This window comes from Acomys minous (assembly GCF_964271855.1).
Source record: "Acomys minous genome assembly, chromosome: 9".
Lineage (NCBI taxonomy): Eukaryota > Metazoa > Chordata > Mammalia > Rodentia > Muridae > Acomys > Acomys minous.
Genome location: NC_140490.1, coordinates 49,508,394 through 49,532,639, shown reverse-complemented (window position 1 = coordinate 49,532,639; position 24,246 = coordinate 49,508,394). Strand labels below are relative to the sequence as shown.

Here is a 24,246-nt window from a genome sequence, read left to right as displayed (position 1 = left end):
ATATTTTATTTTATTTATTTTTTTATTTTTAAGGACAAGGTTTCTTTGTGTAGCCCCTGGCTATCGTGGACTCGCTTGATAGACCAGGCTGGCCTCAAAGTCACATAGATCTGTCTACCTTTGCCTCCCCAGTGCTGAGATTATAGGTGTGCACCACCGAAACCTGAAACTTAAAAAGTTTCTTAAAATAGTATTGTGTTCAGTTTTGCGGAAGTCATGGAATTTGTCTAATTCCCAACTCACATTGTGATATGTTCTGTTTATGTGTTATCAACAGCTGTGAGGTTTGTAACATTTGTAGTCAGCTTTGCATTCTTTGACAGTTAGGAAGCCTTTCATCGTTCTTGTCCTGCATGCTTGCTTTCCTTCCTGCTCTGTCTTTTCCTATGTTTCCATCTCATCTCTCTTCTCCTCTCCTCCGTACCTCCTCTCTTATGTGTGTTGTCTAATAATAATAATGTTCATTATCAGGCTTATAATTATTATTGCAGTGGTAATTTCTAACTCAATAGCAATCACGCAAGACACAGACACCTGTTATATTTTAAAATAACCTTAGTTAACCTGTCAGGGCAGATATTATCCCCTAAACTACTTTCCATATTAGGGCAGTATTCCCTTCATCTGGGCCAGATCTCCATCCATGCCAGCTATGTGTTTCTCCTCCACTTAACCCATGGTGCTGGCCTCCTTCTCTCCTCTTCTCTCCTCTTTTCTTCCATGATGTGTGTTTCTCTCTCCCCCACCCCCTCCATATACATACGTACATATCTCCCTTGTAGGTTAACAGAAGAGAAGTTTGCCTTTTATTAAATGTGTAAGCCTATCTGCAGTTACTCTCAGGAGGGTATCAGGTTTCTACAAATGCAGTTTGTTGTGTGAGCTGCCTGATATGGGTGCAGAAAACCAAACTACTCTGGGGATCAGGAAGTACTTACTGAGACAGCCCCCAACATGGTAAGCTCTGCAATAAATCAAAGACACAGATATTTTTGAGTCATTTCTGCAGGCTTCAGGTATTTCCCTTGGAGTTTGGAATACTGAAGAGACTAAGTGATGTGGCCATAAGAAAGACAATAGAATTTTCTTCTTTTTATTTATTATTTGTTCAGTATTCTGCCTGCATGCCAGAAGAGGAGACAAGATCTCATTGTAGATGGTTGTGAGCCACCATCTGGTTGCTAAGAATTGAACTGAAGACCTTTAGAAGAGCAGCCAGTGCTCCCAACCTCTGAGCCATTTCTCCAGACAACAGACTTCTTTAAACCTTGTTTACTTATTATAAATACTAGATACTAGATCCAAAGACTATGCACTCTGCTGAAAATCCCCTTAGAACTAAACAAAGCCTTGTGGCTGGAGATCCTATCAATATAGGGCTTTGTGTCCGAAAGCTTTAGACATAAAAAAACAAAACAAAACAAAACAAAACTAATGCCATGCTTTAGGACTCCTTAAGGAAGGGGGTGGGCCGAACATGGTGTCGCAGGCCTTTAATCTCAGTAATGGGAGGCAGAGGCAGGTGGGTCTCTGAGTTCAAGGCCAGCCTGGTCTGCAGACTGAGATCCAAGAAAACCAAGGCTACACAGAGAAACCCTGTCTCAAAAAGAAAGAGAGAAAGACAATTTTTAAAAAGGGAAGAGGGGTGGCATGAACGTTGTAGCAGGGTCTGAAATGTTTGCCTGCTGTGCGTTTGTCTTTAAATAGCTGCTTTGGGGGTAAGAGGGGGGAGCTGCGCACATGTTTTTTGCCAGAGGCATAATTAGTATCTTCCAAGGGTACACATTGGGTAGAGAGCCTGTATGTGTGTTGTGAGCAGCAACTCAGTACCATCGCTGTATTTCCTGTCACCAATCTCTCATTATTCTTAATGAGTTTTGTCTTCCTCTCTTTGTTCTGACTATAATTATTAAGAGATTTAAAATAGCTTAACGCAGCAGAGCAATGGCAGGTTAAATGATTCTCTTATTTACATTTTTCTTTTTATAGGGTACTGGAAGCGTGGGGACTCATGAAACATACTCAGTACACAGTGCTTTCTTACAACCATAGCTGTTAATAGTGCAGCTCCCCAGCTCTGTCCTGCGGAGGGTGTCTTTGATGGTATGGGAGGGAATTCCCAGTACATATTCTAATCCAGCCATTGTGAAGAAGCCAAGTTGTCTTGTTTGGGAGCTGACTGCCTCCTGCCTTAAGGAATCTTCAGTGATCTGCTGTCACTGCTGGTTAATTCTGCCAACCTTTACTGAACCTTCTTTTTATACTAGGCATAGGAAAGCTGATGAGTAAAACAGGATATGGTAAAAGATGTGTGCAAGTGTTAGGTAGGGCTGTGCCATATGTAAGCTTGTAGAGAACTCTTCTTAACCTACATGGAGTAACTTCAGAAAGGGAGGGCATACCTAAGATGGCTCTAGTCCAAGATAGCTGAAACCTTTGTTGTAAGGTTCAGGGGCTAGTCAGGATTTCTGCAGAAACCTCTACCACAGCATTGGTGATGGGTAGATTGGGGTTGGTTACTTGGAAGGCTCAAGGCTAAAGTAAGGAAGTTAGGATTTGGACAGGTCTGTAGGTCTTGTTCAGTTATGAAGATGATCCTGACAGTGAATGTTTCAGAACATGATTGAAGCTGTGGGCAGCTAGGTTAGTTTGGGCCTTTGAATTAAAAGTATCTCTGGATTGTTGACTTTTGCCCGTTCAGCCTGTCTGCTCATATATAAAGTGAGTATTCTGTTTTTTGTAGTCACAGTTGCTAGGGGTTAAACTAAAGCTAATGGGTGTGAAATGGGTCCTAGTGACTGTTTTACCTTGTTTACAGAGGTGGCAGAGAGGACAGAGGATTATTATATTTGTGATCTGTTTATTCTAAAGAGGATTTTCAGATACACTATCTAGATAGGGTTTTATCTGGAGACAATGCCTGAGCCTACCTGGAAGGAGTATACACCTTGTTGTGTCACTGGCTTTGAGTATTGAGGGAGAGAATTGTAGACAGGGCAAGTCTGCCCTGATTCAGAGGTTGCATAATGAGAGGGAATTACCTGCAAGAAAGTATTTAATCTCCCAATGACAAGGGGCATTGTAATTGCTAATAGTGAACTTTCTTGAGCAAAGTGAGAAGATGAGCTGTCTTTGTGGACCCATGAGTTTGGGGTGACTTTTGTGAAGTATTCTTGATTCAGTTATTTGTTTAATGTATATGAGATGCCTGAATAGGGCATCAGATCACATTATAGATGGCTGTAAGCCACCATGTGGTTGCCAGGAATTGAATTCAGGGTCTCTTAACTGCTGAGCCATCTCGCTAGCCTCCATCGTTAAGCATTCTTAATTTCTGATCATAGAAACTTTCAAAGTGGAATTTATCCTTCTCTGCTGGTTTCTGTGGCTACCTGCCCTCTGCTTTCTTCAAGACACCTTAGTTTGATCTGTATTTTCTCTCCAGTGTCCCAGTTCTGCTGATATATTAATTTGTTTGCTAGTAATGAAGAAACAGAAACCTTGGAGGAGGAGGATCTTTTTATAATTGCCTGTGACCTTGACTCTGAGCTTTGGCCTGGCTTCAGGCCAGCTGGCCTCTGACCATGTCTGCTCTGCAGGAAGATAAACTCATTTTCCCTGCCAGGTGCCTGGCCTGGCTTCAGTGGTACAATCCAGAATACCCTCTGTCCCTTGCCTCAGTGTCTAGAGAAGCTCTCAGTGTTTCTTAGGACTTTTGGAACCCATTGGGAGAAGGTATACGGGGCTGGTGATGTTGTGTTGGCCAGGCACCTTGCAATATGAATTTTATCCCCTGGATTGCTCTGAAGTCCCGCTGCCTGTGCCCTGTAGGAAACTGTTTAGTGTCTCTGGGAATCTGAAGTCTTTGCATAAGTCATAAATTCATGTTCAGACTTAGTAGTTTGCACTTCTCAGCTGGTGCTAGTCTTGTGGCTAGAAGGGAGCTACTCAGGCTAAACACCATCATGGCTATTTGTGTGGGTGGTTTGCCTATTCCTTTAGCATTAAGAGATCACAGACTTGTGGGATTTGCTTTCTACCATCATGGGTACGTGGGATTAAATTCAGACAGTTAAGTATGTATGTTTATTCACTAAGTGAGCTATCTCACCAACCTCAATTGCCAATTTTAAAACATATGAGTTGTTTTTGAAGACTAATATTTATATGACACCAGTAGTAGCCTAATATAATTTTGCTCTGAGTGCCATTGCATACATTGCCATATACCTTTGTGGTCCTGAGAGTAGTTTTTGCTAAAATACACTGTTCACACCAGATAACTGGCTTCCAGAACCAAGGCATCTTCCTTAAAATCTGGATACTATGGAGACCACTTTCATGGTTGGCAGTTTTTTTCTTTTTCTTTTGTTGTTGTTGTTTTGAGACTGAGTTTCTCTGTGTAGCCTTGGCTGTCCTGGACTCGCTTTGTAGACCAGGCTGGCCTTGAACTCACAGTGATTCGCCAGTCTCTGCCTCCCAAGTGCTGGGATTAAAGGTGTGCTCCACCACTGCCTGGCCAGTTTTTTTTCTCATTGAGGGTGGGGTTTCTTTTGGCTAAAGCTGTTACACCTAGAGCGTACCCCTTCCCCCATGATGGTATCTTGATGAGCATCTTTCATTTTAAAATATAATTTTGTTTTTAAGTGACAGGACTGCAAATGGAGATAAATCATGCAAAAAATGAGCATGAATCACTTTAAAGATAAACATATGGCATATGACATAGTTCGTTTGCAGATGAGTGACTGTGAAAGCTGACCTGGAAGGAAATAGGGATGGAACACTGTGATAGTTGCCCTATGTTCTTGAAGGGACCTTCATTGTTGTAGGAACACAGTGGCATGTACAATATTGGGTTCATGGAGTAATTTTTGTAGTTACTGCTTTTGTTTATAGCTTCTGCTATGAACATGCCCTATTAATTGGGTCAAAATTTATTCCTTTACTCTCAACCTAAATAACTGTGTGCAAAGGAAGCCTTTTAGGACCTTTGCAAAACAGCAGAGAGCTGTGTGCTTACTAAGATTAAGAATTGGTTGAGGGAGGGGTGGATGATGGCTAGGGAGGCCTTGTGGGTGTACATAGTTCACAGAGAAGAATCCCATGTTATATAATCTAAAGCCCAAAGTAGAAAAAGGAAGCTTTTGGCTTATGTAGTAGTTGTAACATACCACAATTTGATTTTTGTCCAGATGAAGACATTTAGTTTGCACTCAGCAAATACTGTGAAGACATTGCCAGCTGATTTTGAAAAGTAACGAAATACAGCCTTGGCAAAGTGCAGGTGCATTCTGTATTCCTCATTGCTCCTCTGTCGGTATATTTTTAGTTTTTTTTTATCTGAAATTTGCTAAAGCACTGGAATAATCAGGAGAGAAAAATGTGCCTACTGTAATTTTTATACGAATAGTCATGGGATAGAAACCACTTTCTTGTCCCATTAGAAAAAAGTAGCCCCTGGAGACACAGCTTTAATCCTCCAAAACATTCACCTGCGTTGATTATTTCAAATGAGTATTTGTAAAGCAGAAAAAAACAATCCTGAGTAGTAAGGTAGCACCTCTAGTTAATTTACTGCTCATTATATAGTTAGGCTTTGTTTGCCTCATACCAAGAGGAGGCCCCCCCCCCCCCCCCCCCCAAGAATGGCTCTTTTTATGCCTGTCTTGCTCTCAAGTGTCATGCTGTAGCTGGTTTGAATCCTACCATGGGGAGGAATTAGGCCTCTCCCCTCCAAGAACTGTGTGTTTCTTGGTTGGTAATCTCCCAAGAATGTTTCTCCAAAGCTAGTGTTGTCATGTTTCAGAATCTTCCCCTGTCAAGAACCTGATTCTAAATGGAATTGATCATAGGTGCACAAAGAGAATAGTTTTTGTTGGACTAAGCAAGTCTACACTGGGGTCTCTTTGCAGCCTGTGTCCCTCTGGTATTTGGTTGTAAAATTAAGTCATTTCATTCTTACTATTCCAAAAGTTAATTCAGATAACCTAATTGGAGTGCCATTGTCGATCATAAACCTGCCATCACCCAAATCAAAACAAAAGCATTAGAAGTTTCATGTAGCCCATGCTGCCCTTGAACTTATGATACAAGGAAAGAAAAAGAGGAAGAGATGTATCTATTGATTCTTTCTGTGTTTTCTAAGCTAGACAGGATTTTTTAAATTTATGTATATGTGTAGTTTACCTTCATATATGTACACCATTTCAGTGCCTAGAGCCCTTGGAGTCCAAAAGAGGCACCCAGATCTTTTAGGACTGGAGTTTTGGACAGTTGTGAGCCACCCCATGTATGCTGGGAATAGAAACTTGGTTGCCTCTGTTACGAGTAGCAAATGAAGCCAGGCGTGATGGTGCTGCCTTTAATCCCAGGCCGAGGCTAAAGAGGGGGTAGTGGGTTAGGGTTAATGGTAGGGGTAGGGTACCTCTTGAGTTTGAGACCAACCTGTTCCAGCTCTGTAACAGAGAAACCATGCCTCAAAAAACAAAACAAAAACAGCAAATGCTTTTGGAAGGAAGTTGAAATTTCCTTTTGGGACATGTATGGGAAAGTTGTGCAGAAGAATAACTTTAAAATCCCATGTACTGGTACTTGGTAGTGCTTAATGGAGAGAAAATTCAAGAGTATTATCTCTGTATGTTATAGCTTCTGGTTCCAGGCAAAATACCAGTTTAATTGTATCTTCCTTTGGATTGGCTTTGTTTAAGAAGAAGTATACTGTACTTTTATGTGGAAGTGACCTTCCTGAGGTGTTAACTTTATTTTCAAAGCAAAGATGACAACATTTGAAAACAGGTTAGAATGCAAAAGAAAGAAGGAAGGTAGTTTTTTCTTACTTGTTAGCAACTTACAGAAATTTACTAACTTATTTACTAACTCCTTCATTAGTCCATTCATTCGCTCATTTATTTTGTTTTTGAGACTGGGCTTCTGTGTGTAGCCCTGGCTATCCTGGACTTGCTTTGTAGGCCAGGTTGGCTTCAAACTTACAGAGATCTGCCTGCCTGAGATTTAATCCCAGAATGCTGGGGTTGATTTCTTTTAAAGACTTGCTTATTCATGTATTTTATTTTTTAATTTAATTTTATTTTTATTTTTATTTATTTATTTTTTTTGTATATGGGTACTCTATCTGCATGTACACTTGCAGGCCAGAAGGAGGGCATCAGGTGTCATTATAGATGCTTGTAAATCACCATGTGTTTGCTGGGAATTGAACTCAGGACCTCTGGAAGAGCAATCAGTGCTCTTAACTGCTGAGCTATCTCTCCATACCGATTTTATTTTTATGTACGGGTATGCCTGTGTATATCACTTGCAGTGCCTGATACCTGTGAAAGACAGAAGAGGGAAACCAATCTCTTGGAACTGGAATTACTGAGTTTCCTCATGGGTGCTGGGATGATAGAGTTGAACCCAAGTCCTCAAGAACAACCACTGTTTTGTTTTTTGATGACAGGGTGTATCCCTGACTGTCCTGGGACTCACTTTGTAGACCAGGCTCTTCTCAGCAAACTCAGGGATCTGCCTTTATCTGCCTCCCAAGGGCTGGGTTTAAAGGCATGCAATAATACACCTGGCACAGCCAGTGCTCTTAACTGCTGAGCTGTGTTTCTAGCCCAAGGAATTAATTTTAGTAATATATCCTACTATAATTTCAGATTAGTTTGTAAATATTTGAGGTGTTAGGGGCTTCTATACCAGCCTTTTTATTAAGATAACAAGAGAGTAACCCCATAAAAGAGAAAATTTATTTCTCTTCCTCCCTTGTCAATAATAGATTTTCCCCCCTCCCATTTCCAAAGCTGTAGCTGTCAGTTAAATGCACAATGCAGAGTGGGTTTTTTATTTTGTTTTGTTTTTGTTTATCAAGACAGGGTTTCTCTGTGTTACCCTTGGCTGTCCTGGACTCACTTTGTAGACCAGACTGGCCTCAAACTCACAGCAATCCGCCTGCCTCTGCCTCCCAAGTGCTGGCATTAAAGGCATGCGCCACCACCACCTAGCTCAGGTGGATGTTTTCATTTTACTCACATTTTCTTGTATAATTCATTCCTTGCTGTTGTTTGTTTTCAATGGGAACATTACAGATAAGATCCTTAAAGTTTTAATTTACCATGCTTGATGAACGGTATTATCCCTTCTTGAAATTGCTAAAGGATCCAGATGGAATTTTACTTCCTCGGGACTATTTGAAAATAAATTAAGAGTAGTAGCAGCTAGCAGCGATGAACAGTTTTGTTTTATGTGATCAGCATGCAGTTAAAGTCCTAGCTTTGTAAATCTCTCCTTTGGATTACTCTTTCTGGAAGGGGTGAGTGTCAGGATTGCTTTTGATGAAATATCTGTCCTAACCCACCAGGTTCTCCTGCGCTGCCCAACAGTATGGTATATTTTGGAAGCTCTCAGGATGAGGAGGATGTCGAAGAAGAAGATGATGAGACAGAAGATGTCAAAACAGCCACCAACAATGCTTCATCATCGTGCCAGTCAACTCCCAGGAAAGGAAAAACCCATAAGCATGTACACAATGGTCATGGTAGGTCCACCCGTGAGACTGTATAAGCCGGGCTTTTGTGAGAGTTTAGAAAATGTTTGATGGTGTCAATCTAGTTATCAGCCAGATTTGTTCAAGTTAATTCAAATACCAGACTCTTTTTGGATAAAGATCTTAGTAGTTCAGTCCAAAAGTGTTCTCTAAGAAAATAAATGAAAATGTTCTATTTGGGAACACCTGTAAATGTCATAGGAACAACAGGTGGCAGGTCAGAAGAAGGAACACTGAATAGCAATGGCTAAGTGAGCTTTTATTTTGTTTTGCTTTAGGGATATATAGTGTTTGTGTTTTGTTTTGTTTGTTTTTAAGATTTATTTACTTATGTGTTCTGCCTGCATGTGCACCTGCACTCCAGAAGAGGGCATCAGATGGTTGTGAGCCACCATGTGGTTGCTGGGAATTGAACTCAGGACTTCTGGAAGAACAGCCATCTCTCCAGCCCTATGAAGATAACTATTATTTGACATTTAGAATACAAGGTAGCCTTGATGGAGGAGAATTTCATAAAAGGGGATGAATTGAGTGTTGAATTGCGTTTAAGTGCCCAAAGTCTGGGAGGTTGTAAAATAATCCATCCACACATCTTTAGACATCCTGGAGAAGAGCACTGCACAGAAAGATAGGTGGTATATGGCTTGTCACTTAGGAGTGCATGAGACTTGTTCTGGTGTGATGTTTTATAGACATTGATTTTACTGCAAACTTTTATTTTTACAATGACTAGCACACTAAAAGTGGCATTTTTCATATATTTGAGTAGATATTGTGTGTATAATCAGAGACACAAATATACACACATACATCAGTTTACTTAGGGATTTGCAGCTAATACAAAGTGGGTCTTATTCAAGTGTTAATGAAAAACAAAAGCTTGTTAACCTTTAGCTATAATCATCAGGAAGTCATAAATTTTAAAAAATTTCTTATTATAGTGCACATGTACATACATCACAGGACAACTGGAATCAGATCTTTCTACTTTAATGTGCATTCTGCTTATTGAACTCAGCCTGTCATGCTTATGTCATGGAAACTAGGTGATTGCAAGAACTGCTTTCAGTTGGCATTTGGGTTCAAGTGTATGGATGAATTTAGGGGTGAAAAGGATGTGTGGTATAGTCGCTGTCTTACTGTCTTGGGAGAGTACTTATTAGGGAGAGTATAATTATGACTCAAGGTGTACTTTGGGGACCTGAAAAGACTTTCATATGCAGGAGAATGGGAATTTTGATGATTTTAATTTAAGTATGAAACTAAGATTAAGTCAGTTAAGTTAAAACAGTCCTTTTTCAGCCACAGGAAAAATAATTGGAACTCTAGGATTCTCCCCAAGAAAGAGCTGGTAAGAACCTGGCCTTCCATACTATGGCATGGCTCCTCGCAAGGACTGATGGGGGCTTGATGATAGTAAAGAGCAAGAATTGGAGGAGGGGTAATTAGTGGACATCTAAGAGGTTATTGCCTGTTGATGCAGCCTCCTTGGTTATAGGCAGCAGAAATATAAAAAACCGCCACAGTTGCCTCATCGAGGCTGAATTTTTGAGTCACAAGAGAACAGATTTGTAAGGCTTCACGTCTTGAGAAAGAATGTAATGTTAGTTTCCTTTTTTTGTTTGATGGAGAATTGAGAGTAAATATTTGTGAACAAAACGTGAACTTATTATTTCTTCATTTCGGTATGTCCATATGATAGAAATATTTTTATTAGTATACTATCTAATTCATTCCTTAAGTTACATTGCATTTGTACTCTTACTGTGCTTGGACTATCTGTGCTCATGATTGATTAAAATAACCCTTTGTGTACTTGATAGATAATCAGATAGTTACTGGGCCTGAGGTTTGCTGTTCTGTGAGGTCTTCAAGACTGTTACTAGATTTCAAAGGTGGTCCTTTGCAGATTCATGAAATCGCCTGTGATTATTTCCCAGGTAGCACTGCTTCCTCCTTTGCCCTCTGGTTTCCCAGTCATGGCACCAGCACTTGAATTTGCCACTCCACAGAATGGGTTGAGGACTTGCGCTAATTATTACGGTCTGCATTTAAGTGATAATGCGATACTGTGTTCTGCTGCATGCTTTTTCCTACCTCAGTTCCTTAACTTAGGACTGTTCTCAGTAATTGAGTGTGTGCATGGGTGTGGGTACCTTTGGTTAAAATTTGCTTTTTTGTTGCCTGAACAGACAAGATTCAGAATAGTTTGTGGGTGGAAAGGTGCCTCTTTTTAATTTCTAAGAAATTTAAAATGTAGAGTTAGATGATCTCCATTTCCTTGATGCAGTATGAATGTTCATATGCTTACCTAGGTTTTTTTAAACCAAGAAGATGCTGAGTGAAATTATTATTACTGTGTACCTGATGATTCCTCAGATTTATTTTGGACTCTTTTAAAAGAAACAAGTTGGGAAAGCAAAGTGCTTTTCACACATATTGATATTCAGCTCTCTCCTTGTATGCTACAATGTTGAGACATGTCAGAAGTTGTGTCCCCTCTGGGTAGATCAACCCACTGGGATGTAGGGAGATAAAACACAAAAAACAGGAAGAGTTTTATTTTTACTACATTATTTTGAAAAATCTAGAGTCTAAACAGGCAGATTTCTGTTGAAATGGGGTAAGAGAGTGTTTCTTGGCTTGGTGCCAGGACACCTGGTCTCTTGGGGAAAGGGCAAGAGAGAACAACCTCTTTGTGACAGGGATCTTGCATTATATCTCCTTGGGTCTGAGCGTATCAGCATTCTTAGATTAAGAATCTGGGCCCTGCTGGGCGTGGTGGTGCACTGGAGGTAGAGGTAGGCAAATCTCTGTAGTAAGCTCGAGGCCAGCCTGGTCTACAAAGCAAGTCTAGGACAGCCAGAACTACACAGAGAAACCCTGTTACAAACAAACCAACCAACCAACCACCTGGGCCTTAAAGTGCAAGAGCCAAGTGTCCACTGATAAAAGTTTAGATCTGAAAACATTACACAAGTTCCATAAAGTCTTAACAAGCAACAGAACATCCTAATTGGGAGGGATTTATTGATTAAACTACAGCATCTAGAATGACTTCTACATCACCACTTTTGCTTGCAATTAAAAAGTTGCAGTAACAAATAGTTACTCCAGCGATTTCCATTACAATCTGTTTCTAAAATAATCTTTCATAGGTAGAGCCTCAAATGATACCAGCAGTGGTGCTCCCACTTAAGTACTGTTTGGAAATATTGCTAAGCATGTATTTATCATACAAGTTAATATTTGGAATGTTTTAGAGTTTGAAAAGTGTTTCTAATTATTTTGCTCTTTTCTTTGTTTTAACTCTAGTGGGTAAGTGGAGTAGATTAGGAGTTAATGCTTTTGGAATAAACTTGCCTTTTTCTTCGTATTGTTGCCTTGGCAAGCCCTTTGTGACCTTCTGCAGAATAACATGGTGTAAGTTTATTAAATTAGTCAATTTTCTTTTCTTTCCTTCAAAGGAACTTGGAAGCAATAGGAGAGATTATTGTTCCTTCTTGTGTACATCCTTTTTTCTGAAGAGGGATATTTCTCAAGAGCCCTTTAGACTCCATTAGACTTCCAGCTGAAATGACTTAATAAGTTTTGGATTCACATCTGGGGCATTTTTGTATGATAGCCAAAAAGCAATAATTTGGGCACATTCCTTGCATGAATGTGCTGTCATTGCCCTTGAAAATAGCCTGGTAGAGAGGTTTATGAGGACCAAGGCCAGAGTCTTGCCTTACAGAATGCTGCTTCAGTTTAAGGTGGCATGGGATAACCTCTGCCTGTGGCAGTCACACCTTTCCTGCTGACTATCACAACAAAGCTGGGTTTTAAGGTTGGAGCTTATCTTGAAGGAACAGCAGTGCTTCTAGAGTTAGGAAATCTGTTTCCTTAATACTCTAACATTTGAGGCACTGTTTGTTACACTTAGCATAGTAATTAGTGTATACTTGAGAGGCCAAGCTACTTCTGAAGCTGTTTCCTTAGACAGTTCTGAGTGTAGATTTATTTTCTTTCAAAGAGATGACACCTATCCCGTTTCTTAGTTTTGTTTTGTTTGTTTGTTTTTTGGCCTGGTTGGATGTGCCACATTTGCCATATTACCTTTTAATCTGGACTCAGATTTTCTAAGAGAATCCTAGAAAGTTCATGGCATATGCTGAGAGTTATTTAAAAATCAACTGCTTTGTGAGGAGTTAATGACAGAAGGGCTCCCTGGACTTCCTGCCAGCTTAACTCTCTGATCCCAGTTTCTTCTCATTATTCTAAAGTATATGTTCTACTGGTCCATTCAGCATATTAAAGAAGGCCGTACACTCAGATTCAGTGTGGGGCAATCTGTTTTTGTATGGCTAGTAAAGATGCACACCTAGGGTAGTGGAGACGCCTCTTGCTCTGGTCCTTTCTTCTAGCCACTTGTCACCACCAGGATTTTTCAAAGAACTGGTTACAGTTGTGGGAGGAGAGTTATCGGGCTTTTCTGGCTAAATAAAACCTTTTAAACTTTTGCATTTGGGCAATGGTTCCAGCATTCTATGCACATGCTAATGTCTATTGAACCATGCTCTGTGAATGTGTAAGACTTCAACAAATGGGTCTGCCCTCCTCTTCCTCCTCCTCCTCCTCCTCCTCCTCCTCCTCCTCCTCCCCCTCCTCCTCCTCCTCCTCCTCCTCCCCCTCCTCCTCCTCCTCCCACACCACCACCACCACCACCACCACCACTACCACCACCACCACGTTTCTATGTGTAGCCCTGGCTGTCCTAGATTTGCTTTGTAGACCAGGCTGGCCTCGAATGTCAACAAATGGAACAGTCTGTCATGTTTAACCAAGTGGAAGGCGTTCTAATGCTTTGGGTTTGACCCTTTACCCTAATTACAATACCTCCACACAGTTAGAACTATATTAAAGTTGTATGTGGTAATTACACCAAACACCTGGTTTCAGTATAGTTTTAACATGAACATTATTCAGTACTGAATAATTTTAGTTATTTTTTTAAGACCTGTCTTAAGGAGACTCTTCAATGACCAGCAAGCCTCATTGTTCCCAAAGGCATACAGAGTTTTTAAGGTGAGTTGTCAAGCTGGATGAAAATTGGATGAGGGTATGAGAATCATGGCTTCAAGGTGAAGACAATCCCTTAAAGGACAGTTTTCCTTGTCTTTGATACACTTGTATTACTGCATATTCACTTAATGATAGAATTGGGAGGTAACACATCAAGCCATTTAGCACTAGCCAGACCCAGCAGCTGTTGGTAGACATTGTGCATTTCCAGGCAGTGGCTTTTATGTTCTTCTGAGCAGGGTCCTTGTCTGGGCCAGATTCTGCCTCCTGCTTTTTCTGTACCAGTTTTCCATCCGAGCAAGTTTCTGGGAGAAACCAAATACTGTAGTGTGCACAAGAAATTGGCCTTGTGTGATGCATGGCATTGGTAGTCCAGGAAGCTGATTTTGCCTGTTCCATAGTAGCCTAGCACAGGGAATCTGTCGTTGCTGCTGACACTTGGTGACTGCTATGCTCCAACTCAGCCCCAAACAAGTATCAGTGAAGGATTGAGGGTGTGTGTATGTGTCTGTGTCTCTTTCTCTGTATATTTTATTCTTCTGCATTTTCAAAACCAATTTTTCTCTAGGTTTGTATTTTTATTTTGAAAATGGAAAATTTCCTTTAACTTGTATTATAAAGGGTCACATGTCAGGGTCTTTCTCTTAGCATGTTGTGGTTGTTTATTCAAGTTCAAAGGTGAGCCAGGATTCTTATCATTTACTTCAGAAGAGGCTGCCCTTTCAGAACACATTATTTTTTGAATGAAGAGTTTTATAAAGTCCCAAACTGCAGAATCACTATTCATCTATTCTTTACAAGTTGATGCTCTACCCCTTGTGGGAATAATGCATGAGTCTGTGTTTCTTACGTGAACTGTGGGAGTCTGTCTGCCGAGTTCTTTGTTCCCCTGGCCTCTGCAAGGCAGTTGGGGCCAGAGCTCATCATGTTATCAGTGTCATATTAGGCCAAGAGGACAAGGAAACTTTTTCAAGGTCAAACCATTCCTTTGTTCATGTTAAGACATAGTATCATGAGTTACTGATAACCTTGGTAACAAATATGTTTAAATGGGAAATATATCCAACTCTATAGTTGTTTCACACCACTGCCTATTGTCTGTTCCCATGTTTAGATCTTTGGACAGTCCAATCCAAATGTGGCTTTAGAGATTTTTTAAAGGTTTCCATAGAGGAGGGAAATTCAGTTGGCTCCAAAAGCCACACACATTAATTCTTGTGCTTAGGCCTGTAATCCAAGCACTCCAGAGGCTAGGGCTGTCATTGTTGCAAGTTGCAGGCCAGTCAGAGCTGTATAGCATGATCTTGTCTGTTGTGGGAGGAAGGGTAATCTGGACTAAACCACACACACACAGTTCTCTTCCTTGTACAGTAACTGTCATTTGAGTGAGGTGGAATCTCAAGAATGGTTTTTGCAGATATAGTAACCAATAATCCTGTTTAAGATGCTTGGGTTAGATTCTGACTGGTGAACTTGAGTTAATGATGGCAAAGGAACTTGAACTGTCTTTATTTATTCTCTTCCTGCTTTAAGCCTGGATGCTCTACTGAGTTACTTTGCTGTTTCCAGCCCAAGGCAAACCTGGTTAGAATACCCACATGCTGCAGTAAAAATTTCCTAAGTGTTAGTGCTGGTTGGCAGACATCCCATTGTCTTCAGACAATAGAAAGTCAAACTTGAACTGGTGAAGCACAGCATTTGTTCAGTAACAAGGTTTTAATGCCAGCCAAGTCAGGATGCCTCATAGTAACAAGATGCTTACATTTAAGTGCCTGGTTTGGTATCAGGAAGATGCTGTGAACCTTTCCTGTAAGTACATTTCTTAGTTTTCCCCCTACAATGACTCCTTCTCTTCCTCAACCCCTTCTTTTGGAGGGATGGTGTTTTGACAGGGAGAATGTTCTGGTTAATTTGACTGTTGAATCCGTTTAGCATTGAAGGTCTTTGTGTTTATTCTTTCCTGTTTGCCTGGTGTTTCCCTGCAAGCAAGTCCAGTTTTCCGAACTATCTCTCTGGAATTCTAAATCATCCATGTCAGCTCTAAAGTGAGTCTCAAACTGTGGAGCAACTTTTATCATCAGACACTCCTTTTTTACTACGTGCCTTGCCTCCTGGCATTTGTCCTATTTATTAAGAGTAATTAGTGAGATAAGGGCAAGAGACCAGATTGTTGGTTTTGTCAGCAGTCTTTGAAATGAATTAATTTTCTTTTTTTAATCAACTGTGCATCTTTGCAGTGTAGCAAGAGCTTTAAAAAAATCACCTTTGTTGTATTTGCATAGCTCCTTTCTCTGATGAACACAAGACACATATGCTTGGTGCAGAACACTTCAGCATGTCTTGAAGGCAGATGAGGGGGCAGCTTGTTTTTTCTTGAGGAAATTGGGCACAGATATGTTGGCCCAGGGAATTGGACATCTAAATATGAGACCTTTGTATGTGAGGGTTTTAGATACTCCTTTCATAGGTTGTCTTAAACCTGCCCTTAAATCTCAGTGTGTGAACAGAGCTCATGGGCTGCACCATTTATTTGTTTTCCTGAGGTCTGGACATGTGAAATGTAGTTTTCCACCACTCACATAAAAACCTTCTTGCCTGTGTTTCACTCCTTACTGCTTTTCAAGAATGAAGTGACGGCCTTCAATCAAAACATCAGCCTTAGGATTTAAAGATTGTGTTTGTTATGGTGTGAAAACACTTGTTAGAGAACATTTAACTTTCAGAGTAAGTGTATACAAATCAATATATTAATCTCTATTCATTAATGTAAGGCTGTTTGTATCTCAGGACAATAAGTTTTCTAATATGGCTTGCCATGATGGATGCTTAAAGAAACTAGCCAATTATTTCTTTGAGTTGGGGACAATGTGTAGAGAACTTCTATGCATTGATGCCTTTCTTTCCGCCTCATGCTCACAGAAAAGGGAAGGGGTTTTTGTTTTTGTTTTTTTAAACCTCCCCTTTCCTTCTCTCTTTTTTTGGTGAAAATCTTACAGATTAAGACAAAAGGTAATTATTTGGAGATATAAAACTGGCAGGTTCCCACGACACTTAAAATTAATGAGCTGTCGAGTACAAAATATACCTTGTCCTTCCTCTGTCGTCTTTTCCCAACCATTCCTTCCCCCTCTCTCTCCATTTAACACACAATGTGACTTTTGGGGTATGTTTGCCTTTGGGGTATATTGCTGCTATAAAATAGGATGGTTACAGCATGAATCATTTGAAAAGCATCTTTTGTTTGAAAATCAAAGTTTGTTTCATTCTTCTTTCCTGGGACATTATTAAAGTACCCGTTAGCAGGCAGGCTGTGTGCAGAGTAGCTGGCCTGTTGAGCTACATTAATCACACTGGCCTTCCTCATCGCCTCTGCACAGTTTCAGCTCTGGCACCAGGGTTTTGCTTTCCAGTCTTTTTCTTTTTCTGGGAAGGTGGCTAAGTAGTTGAAATTCCTCCCAGTCTATTCCATTGAAACCATAGGATTGTGCCTTTCCTGTCCAGATCAGGCAGTCGAGGACCTTCCTTTTCTAGGTCAGGAGGACACTGCTGACTCTTTACATCTTAGAACTGGTTGTTAACCATGATCCATCTGCAGAGCAGTATGGCACTCTAGGATAGGCTTTGTGCTAGAAACAACTAACCTATTTCCCCAGACGTCTCTTCTCCCGAATTGTCATGGCAGTTGGAGATAAGAAATCCTTTCCTTCCCTGTTGCAAGGGCATGAAGGCTTGGGGCAGGTGTCGAGCTAGAGAGAAACTGTGTTAGAGGCAAATTAGGTAGCATCTGTGGACCAACGGTGACTGTGTTGAGCTTTATTCAGATCCTATGGACGGTTGGGATAAGGGACCGTGTGGAAGGCAAATGGCAAGTGTGGCAGATATAATGAACTCCAATGGTCACTGGTATGTGATGGGTCTCACTCAGGCCAACTGCCCTCTCAGAGGCTAGAGCATCCCTGATCAGGATGTGGTGTTAGTCTTTAAATAATACTACTACAAAATGGATAAACCCCGTGAATATTTTTGTTTATATATTGATAAAGCACGTTTCTATAAAACTATTGCTTAAAAGCAGGATATACTGTGAATTGTTGTCTTAGTGGAAATAAGAAGGCAGAAGTTCAGAATATTGAGAGTTAAGGACAATGACCCCCTATGTGGAATACAGGAGCTATGTTCTTTGTTTTAGGAAATCAGTGAACAGTCAAGGACTCACGTGCCATCCTGAGTTTTGGTCACACTGAAGTATGACTCCTCCCAGATGATGATTTTCATTTTTCTCAGGCAGGCACAGGGTGCAGCTGTGGGAGTGTGACTGATGGTTTCTGACAGTGGCTAGTTCCTTACACTTAGAGTAAATGCCGCCATTATAGCTGCTCCATTTCCCCTGCATTTAGCAGTATCATGTGCAACAGAGGAGTAATGAGACACCATCTTTATTCCAGTGTCTAAACTCTGTTTTGAATATATAATTATTGCTGGTCCTGGAAGGAACTTTGAGGTTGCTACTCACAGTTAATCCAGATGTGAGGAATGCGAATCTTTGTCTTATGTCGTGCAAAAGATTTAAGCCTAAACAATTAAAATGACTTAGATAAAAGGCTTAGAAGGAAAGTTAGATTACTTAAAATTTGAAAACATTCTGTGCCATGGAGAGCTGTTTGTCAGAACATGACTTGAGTTAATAGTGCTGAACTCTATACCCATAGAAAGCAGAGCCAAAATGAATGTTCTCACAAAATCAGTAAAAACACTGGAGATTGTGCATGTTCATTTGTGTAGCTTAAACATTTCATAAATCTGTGTATCCTAATGTGTTATACCATAAACAAATTTTATTAACTATTTTTATAGTTTGTGAGGAGGGAAAAAGACACTATGATGTGGGGATGAAGCGATCTCCAGCATTTGTAGTGGGAGAGCTTCCTAAACCTGAAGACAAAGAAGCTTCAACATTTTAAAAAGCAAAACTAGCGCTAGGAAAATACAAACTGAGTATGATGCTGAGAGCACGGGACGTACTTTTAAGCATGTTTCAGAGTTTGAGGTCAAACCATATCCAGTTCCAGGGACAAATGACAGAAACATTTGTGACTCAGATAGGTGTAGATCATTTAAATGGCTCCTTCCTGTGAGGGTGAGAGCAGGCATTGCTGCTCTCCACTCTAGCTACCTGTATGAAGAAAGGTGTTCTGGGCGTGGGTGCAGGGTGCGTAGAGAGGTTTTGGCTGTGTGAGGGGCTGGTAGAGGAAGCAAGATTGAATTCTCTGTTTGAGCTCCTTGCTCGGGTCTTTATACTAGAAGAAGCTCTCTCTACTAGTCCAATTGGGTTACAATGACCTTTATCCTTAGAGAACAGAAGACGGTCCTAGCGGGGCTTAATCCTAGCACTCTGGAGGCAGTCAGGCAGATCTCTGTGAATTCAAGGCCAGCCTGGTCTATATAGTAAATTCCAGGCCAATCAGGACTATACAGTGATACCCTACCCTTAAAACTTTAAAGAAAAGAAAAAAGATTATCCTGCAAACATATTTGTGTGGATTTTAGGTAGACAGGTTACAACAAAGCAAGGGAGAGTCCTAGATTTCAGGGGCTGGGTTAGCTTTCAGGTTGCAGGAAGTAGATTAATGATTCTAAAGATCTAACCTGATAGTTGAAAGGATATTGGGTTACATATTTATGTTTGCCAAATGGCTACAAACTTAAATCAGCTAATTCTAAGCAGGCTGAACACTTTTAAGAATCTTTATTATTTATCGGTGTGGCTTATTTAGGGAAATAGTTGCTGGTTCTGAATTTAGTAATGGATAAGCCTGACCTACAGCTCCCCTTCACATTCACCACCCACCTCCTTTTCACTGGGAGGTCATAAAAGCAATTGCATGCATTACCCTGACCCAAAGCAGCGCTGCAGTCTCCAGGTGTGTTCATTTAAAATTCTTTAAGATAGTCATGTCGTCTTACTTTTGGAATGTGACTACACACAGATGACCCCTGACATTAGTCTATCCTATAAAGGAGGCTGTATTCAGTAGCAAATGCACTTTGAATAGTGAGTTTGGGTCTTGGGTTAGTGATGTACTATCCAGTTGTGTCTGGGGATGCTAGCAAGTGACAATGAGCCTAGCAACCTGCCAGCTTTGCAGCACTAAGGGATATTTCTGTAACCTCCAAAGGTCAGTGGGTTAGATGCAGCCGTACATTCTGTTTCCACTGGGTTGTTTATGATATAGTCCCTTGTAAGCTGAGGAAATACGGTGTTAACTTTTTTTCAAGTTCAATCTGCTTATTTTAGTCTAGTGTTGATAGCCTTTGAAGGAACTTGTTTCTTAGTTTTTATTTGAGATAGTCTCACTCTGTAGGCCAGGCTGACCTAGAGCTCACTGTGTAGCCTAGGCTGTTCTTGATGCTAGGGAAATTATGCCTTGGCTATGGTAGGGAGTTCTCAAAAAAAAAAAAAAAAAAAGATAGAGTTGGGCGTGGTGGTACATGCCTTTAGTCCTAGCACTTGGGAGGCAGAGGCAGGTGGATCGCAGTGAGTTTGGTGCCAGCCTGATCTACAAAGGAGGTCTAGGACAGCCAATGCTACATAGAGAAACCATGTCTCAAAAAAACCCAACCTAAACCAAACCAAAACAATAAGTCAGAGTGATAATTTGAATTTGATAATGACATCAGCAATACCGTGAATAAGTTGAGATGGCGCCTTCAGTTCATGCTTTCAAAACAACAAACCCTTTTGTTTCTTAAGTTATGGCTTAGGTAAGGTGAAAAGTGACATTTTGTCATTTGGAGAGAAGCCTATGTAATGTGCAAGGACAGCAAAGGTTACACAGAGAAACCCTGTCTCGAAAAACAAACAAAAAATTATGATCTAGGAAATTGTTCTTAGCATATATCTAAAGGGTTTTACTCAGTTTCATTTCATTTCAGATTTGTTTGAATTTGGGTTCTGGTCATTTCTCTGGAGAACATTTGAATAGGCACATGGTATGGTTCCTTTACTCAAGGCAGTAAGTTATTTTTCCTTCTCTTCCTTTTTTTAGTTTTCAATGGCTCCAATAGGTCAACACGGGAGAAAGAACCTGCTCAAAAACACAAAAGCAAAGAGGCCACTCCCGGGAAAGAGAAGCACAGCGACCACAGGGCAGACAGCCGAAAGGAGCAGGCTTCAGCGGCTCATCCCACAGCCGCCGCCTCTGCAGCCTCCTCAGCCAAGGGGCTTGCTGCCAACCACCAACCTCCCCCTCGGTCTGCTCAGGATTTACGGAAACAGGTAACCCTCAGTGAGGGGCTTTCTAGTACTCCAGAGAAGGCCTAGTTAATCATCAAGGTTAGCTCAGCCTGAAAGAGCTGGAGAAGGAGGACCTGATATGGCAGGCATCATGTCTCTACACCAAGGTGCCCTTCTTACCCTGTAAAGATCCAGATGTGGCCTCCCTTTCTTTCCTGGATGTCTTGACCAGCTGGAATGTGGGAACACACATCGTCTTCCTTGTTTTAGTCTGAGAGCCATGAGTTAGGTGTTAAAATAAGCCATCTTTTTATAATTTTGTTTTATGTTCATTTGTGTTTTGCTTGCATCATGTATGTCTGTGTTGGGGTGTTGGATCCTCTGGAACTGGAATTAGAGACAGTTGTGAGCTGCCATTTGGATTCTGGGCGTTGAGCCTGGGTTCTCTTGATGAGCTGCCAGTTCTCTTAACCCCTGAAGCATCTTTCCAACCTCCAACATCTTAAGACTAGAAGTTAGTTCTGTTGAGTTTATCTCCCCATCATGTGGTGGCTCTTAATCAAGGGATGCTTGGGTTATGTTCACCTAGGATCATTGCTGCTCTCCTTAGCTAGTCATGGCTCTTCTTCAGCCGTCCATAACTCAACATTAATTAGTCTAGGTGGGGGGGGGGGAGCATTTTGAAGGGGACCAGTAAGCACCTTTTGGACTGAGTTGTCTTTGCCCCTTGTCCCATGCTGGGTGCATACTACCCGATCTACTTGTGATCTAGAATATTGAAAGAAGACTCTAACAAAAGATGACCAAGGCAGTTTTTATAATAAAAGATTGTAATCTTTTGGAGGTGGGTCTCACATCTTCAGAAGATTAGTTCCCCATCATGATGGGGAACATGGTGGTGCTGAAGAAGTAATGGGGAGCTATATCCTGATCCTCAGGCACTGAGCTTGGATATTTTAATATTCTAAAGCCTTTCCCAGTTGTTCATACCAATTCCAGCCAAGTTACACCTCATATTCCTTCCCAGCAGTCTATCAGCTGGGAATCAAACATTCAAATATCTGAGCCAATAGGGGCCATTTTCATTCAAACCACCACAGAGGCCACAATAGATGAACTGCTAGCGCCCAAGTGCTGTTAGTCTTGGCTTCTTTTCTTGGCTTGGACCCTGCAGATGGGGTCAATCAGAGGTGATAGTTCTAATCTTGCTATGACCCTGATCTCTACTGAACCTTTGAAATAGGATCTTTACCTTCCTGACTCCATTGTCTAGAGGTAATCCTGCCATCTCATTCCATAGGGACTTTGTGAAAAAGGAAAGAATAAATGTTCTGAAAATAAAGTCAGCATAGCAGTCGCAGGTCCCTTTATATTCTTTGATATAATTATACTAAGTACCTGAAGGGACCCTCTGAGTTTTACCTTCAGATTTGAATGTAAGAAATATTTATGCATGTACTGTGGTTTGTGAGGATGCTGCTGAGCAGTACAGCCACTGTCTTTGTTTGATTGCAGACATCTCTCTCACAGGAAAACACTCTCCTTGCACTAGGAATAATGGTAAATGGTAGCCCTTGGGCTTTAAGGCCCTGGATCCTGAGACTTAGTAAGCATGAACGCACACTTTACTTTTGTGTTTCTTTGGTATGTAGGGTCTGTGGCCAGCAGTCCGTTCTAATCTCATCGCAGGCCTCTGTAACTGGCAGTGTGTGTGGTAGATGCTGTCATCTGTTGTTATCCTGAAATAAGCCTTCCATTTAAACACAGTGACAGATGCCAGCTGATGTGGTATTGCCAAATGATTGGAATTACCAGGAGAGAGATTATTTTCTTTGTTTTGAGATAGGGTCTCACTGTATAGCTCAAACTAGCCTTAAATGTTTGACAAGCCTCCTGATTGCTGGTGTTATCTGGCTCTGCAAAAGGGTTTTGAAATACTAGTTTGCCAAGAAAGTCAATGAAATTCATAGTTGTATGTGGTCAGTAGTCTGGGGTATAAACTACTGGGCCACAGTAAATATATGTCAAGATAAACTGTAACACTGAGAAGGAAGAAAGATAACTTGACATGCTTGGTCACAAGAGGCCTGTTCTGAAAGTACATAGAAGTATTCCGACCTGGTCTCCTAACATAGGCCAAAGGATTAAGAATGAATTTCTGAAAAATGAAACTGGGGAAGTAGCTTTACCAAATGAAATCAAGAGTGTCTTAGTGAGGGTTTCTATTGCTGTGAAGTGACACTGTGACCACAGCAGCTCTTATCAAGGAAAACATTTAATTGGGGCTGGCTTACAGTTCAGAGGTTTAGCTCATTATCATCCTGGTGGGAAATATAGTGTGGCAAATATAGTGTGACACGTAGGCAGATGTGGCGCTGGAGAGGTGACTGAGAGTTCTGCATTGAGAATGGCAGACAGGAAGAATGAGCCAGCCATTGAGCCTAGCTTGATCTTCTGAGACTTCAGAGTACAAACCCTAAAGCACACTTCCTCCAACAAGGCCACACCTCCAATAATGTCACACCCTGTGATTCTGTGGGGGCCATTTCAATTCAGACCACCACACCAAGTTTTGTTCTTTTTAATCACCCCCACTTAACATCCCTGCTCCTTGTCAAGCTCACCTGCTCCCTCTAGTGGGGAACAAGAGCTTGTTGTTAATGACCCTGGGTGAACAGAGGACTCTTTTCGAGTTAGGGTTTCTTTTATAGTCCTGGCTGTCCTGGAATCACTTTGTAGACCTGGCCTCGAACTCTCAGAGATCTGCCTGCCTTTGCCTCCCAAGCACTGTGATTACAGAAGCACACCACCACACTCAGCGAACTGAGGACTCTTAATATCTTAGTCCACTAAAACATTTGCGATTACTTAGTCCCCAAGCATGCATTTTATGTTTTGTCTTATAAGTACAAATCCTCTCTGTTCACCAAACTTTAATTAAGCACTAAAAATGGGATTTCTGCTATTTAAAAAACTTCATTTTTTTTTTTTCTTTTTAAGAATTTGCCTCTGGGATGCTGTTAAGTGCTAAGCCAGTCAGATACAACTTTATAATACCTCAGCTGCTTCTTAAATTAGGGGGTGGGGGAACCAAACAATTGCTTAAATTTTTTAAAAAAATTATTATTTATATAGTATTCTGCCGGTTTCATGCCACTCTGACAAGGTTGGGAAAGGTTGGGCTAAAGAACTTGTAGGCACATTGAACCTTGCAGGTCTTCTGAATACAGGTTCCTTTTGTGCCCTTAAGGATCCAGTCTGTGGCAAGAGGTGGTGGGGCTTGCATTAATTATCAAAGGTGCTTGCATCCATCTAGGCAGTTTCAGGGCTTCCAAGCTAGAGAAACACTGACTGGATGCCTGCATATCCCTGGGCTGGACCTGTGACTACCCATATT

General features: G+C 41.0%; 1 protein-coding gene across 6 annotated transcripts in view; it reads left to right on the top strand.

The window, feature by feature from the left end:
- JARID2 (jumonji and AT-rich interaction domain containing 2) overlaps window positions 1-24,246 on the top strand; it is a 187,911-nt gene that overhangs the window by 138,824 nt on the left and 24,841 nt on the right. For all 6 annotated transcript variants that reach the window (XM_084795892.1, XM_084795895.1, XM_084795891.1 and 3 more), the window contains 2 exons: window positions 8,366-8,542; window positions 20,662-20,891. In XM_084795892.1, the coding sequence (XP_084652018.1) occupies window positions 8,366-8,542; window positions 20,662-20,891 (407 nt within the window). The remainder of the gene's footprint in view (window positions 1-8,365; window positions 8,543-20,661; window positions 20,892-24,246) is intronic.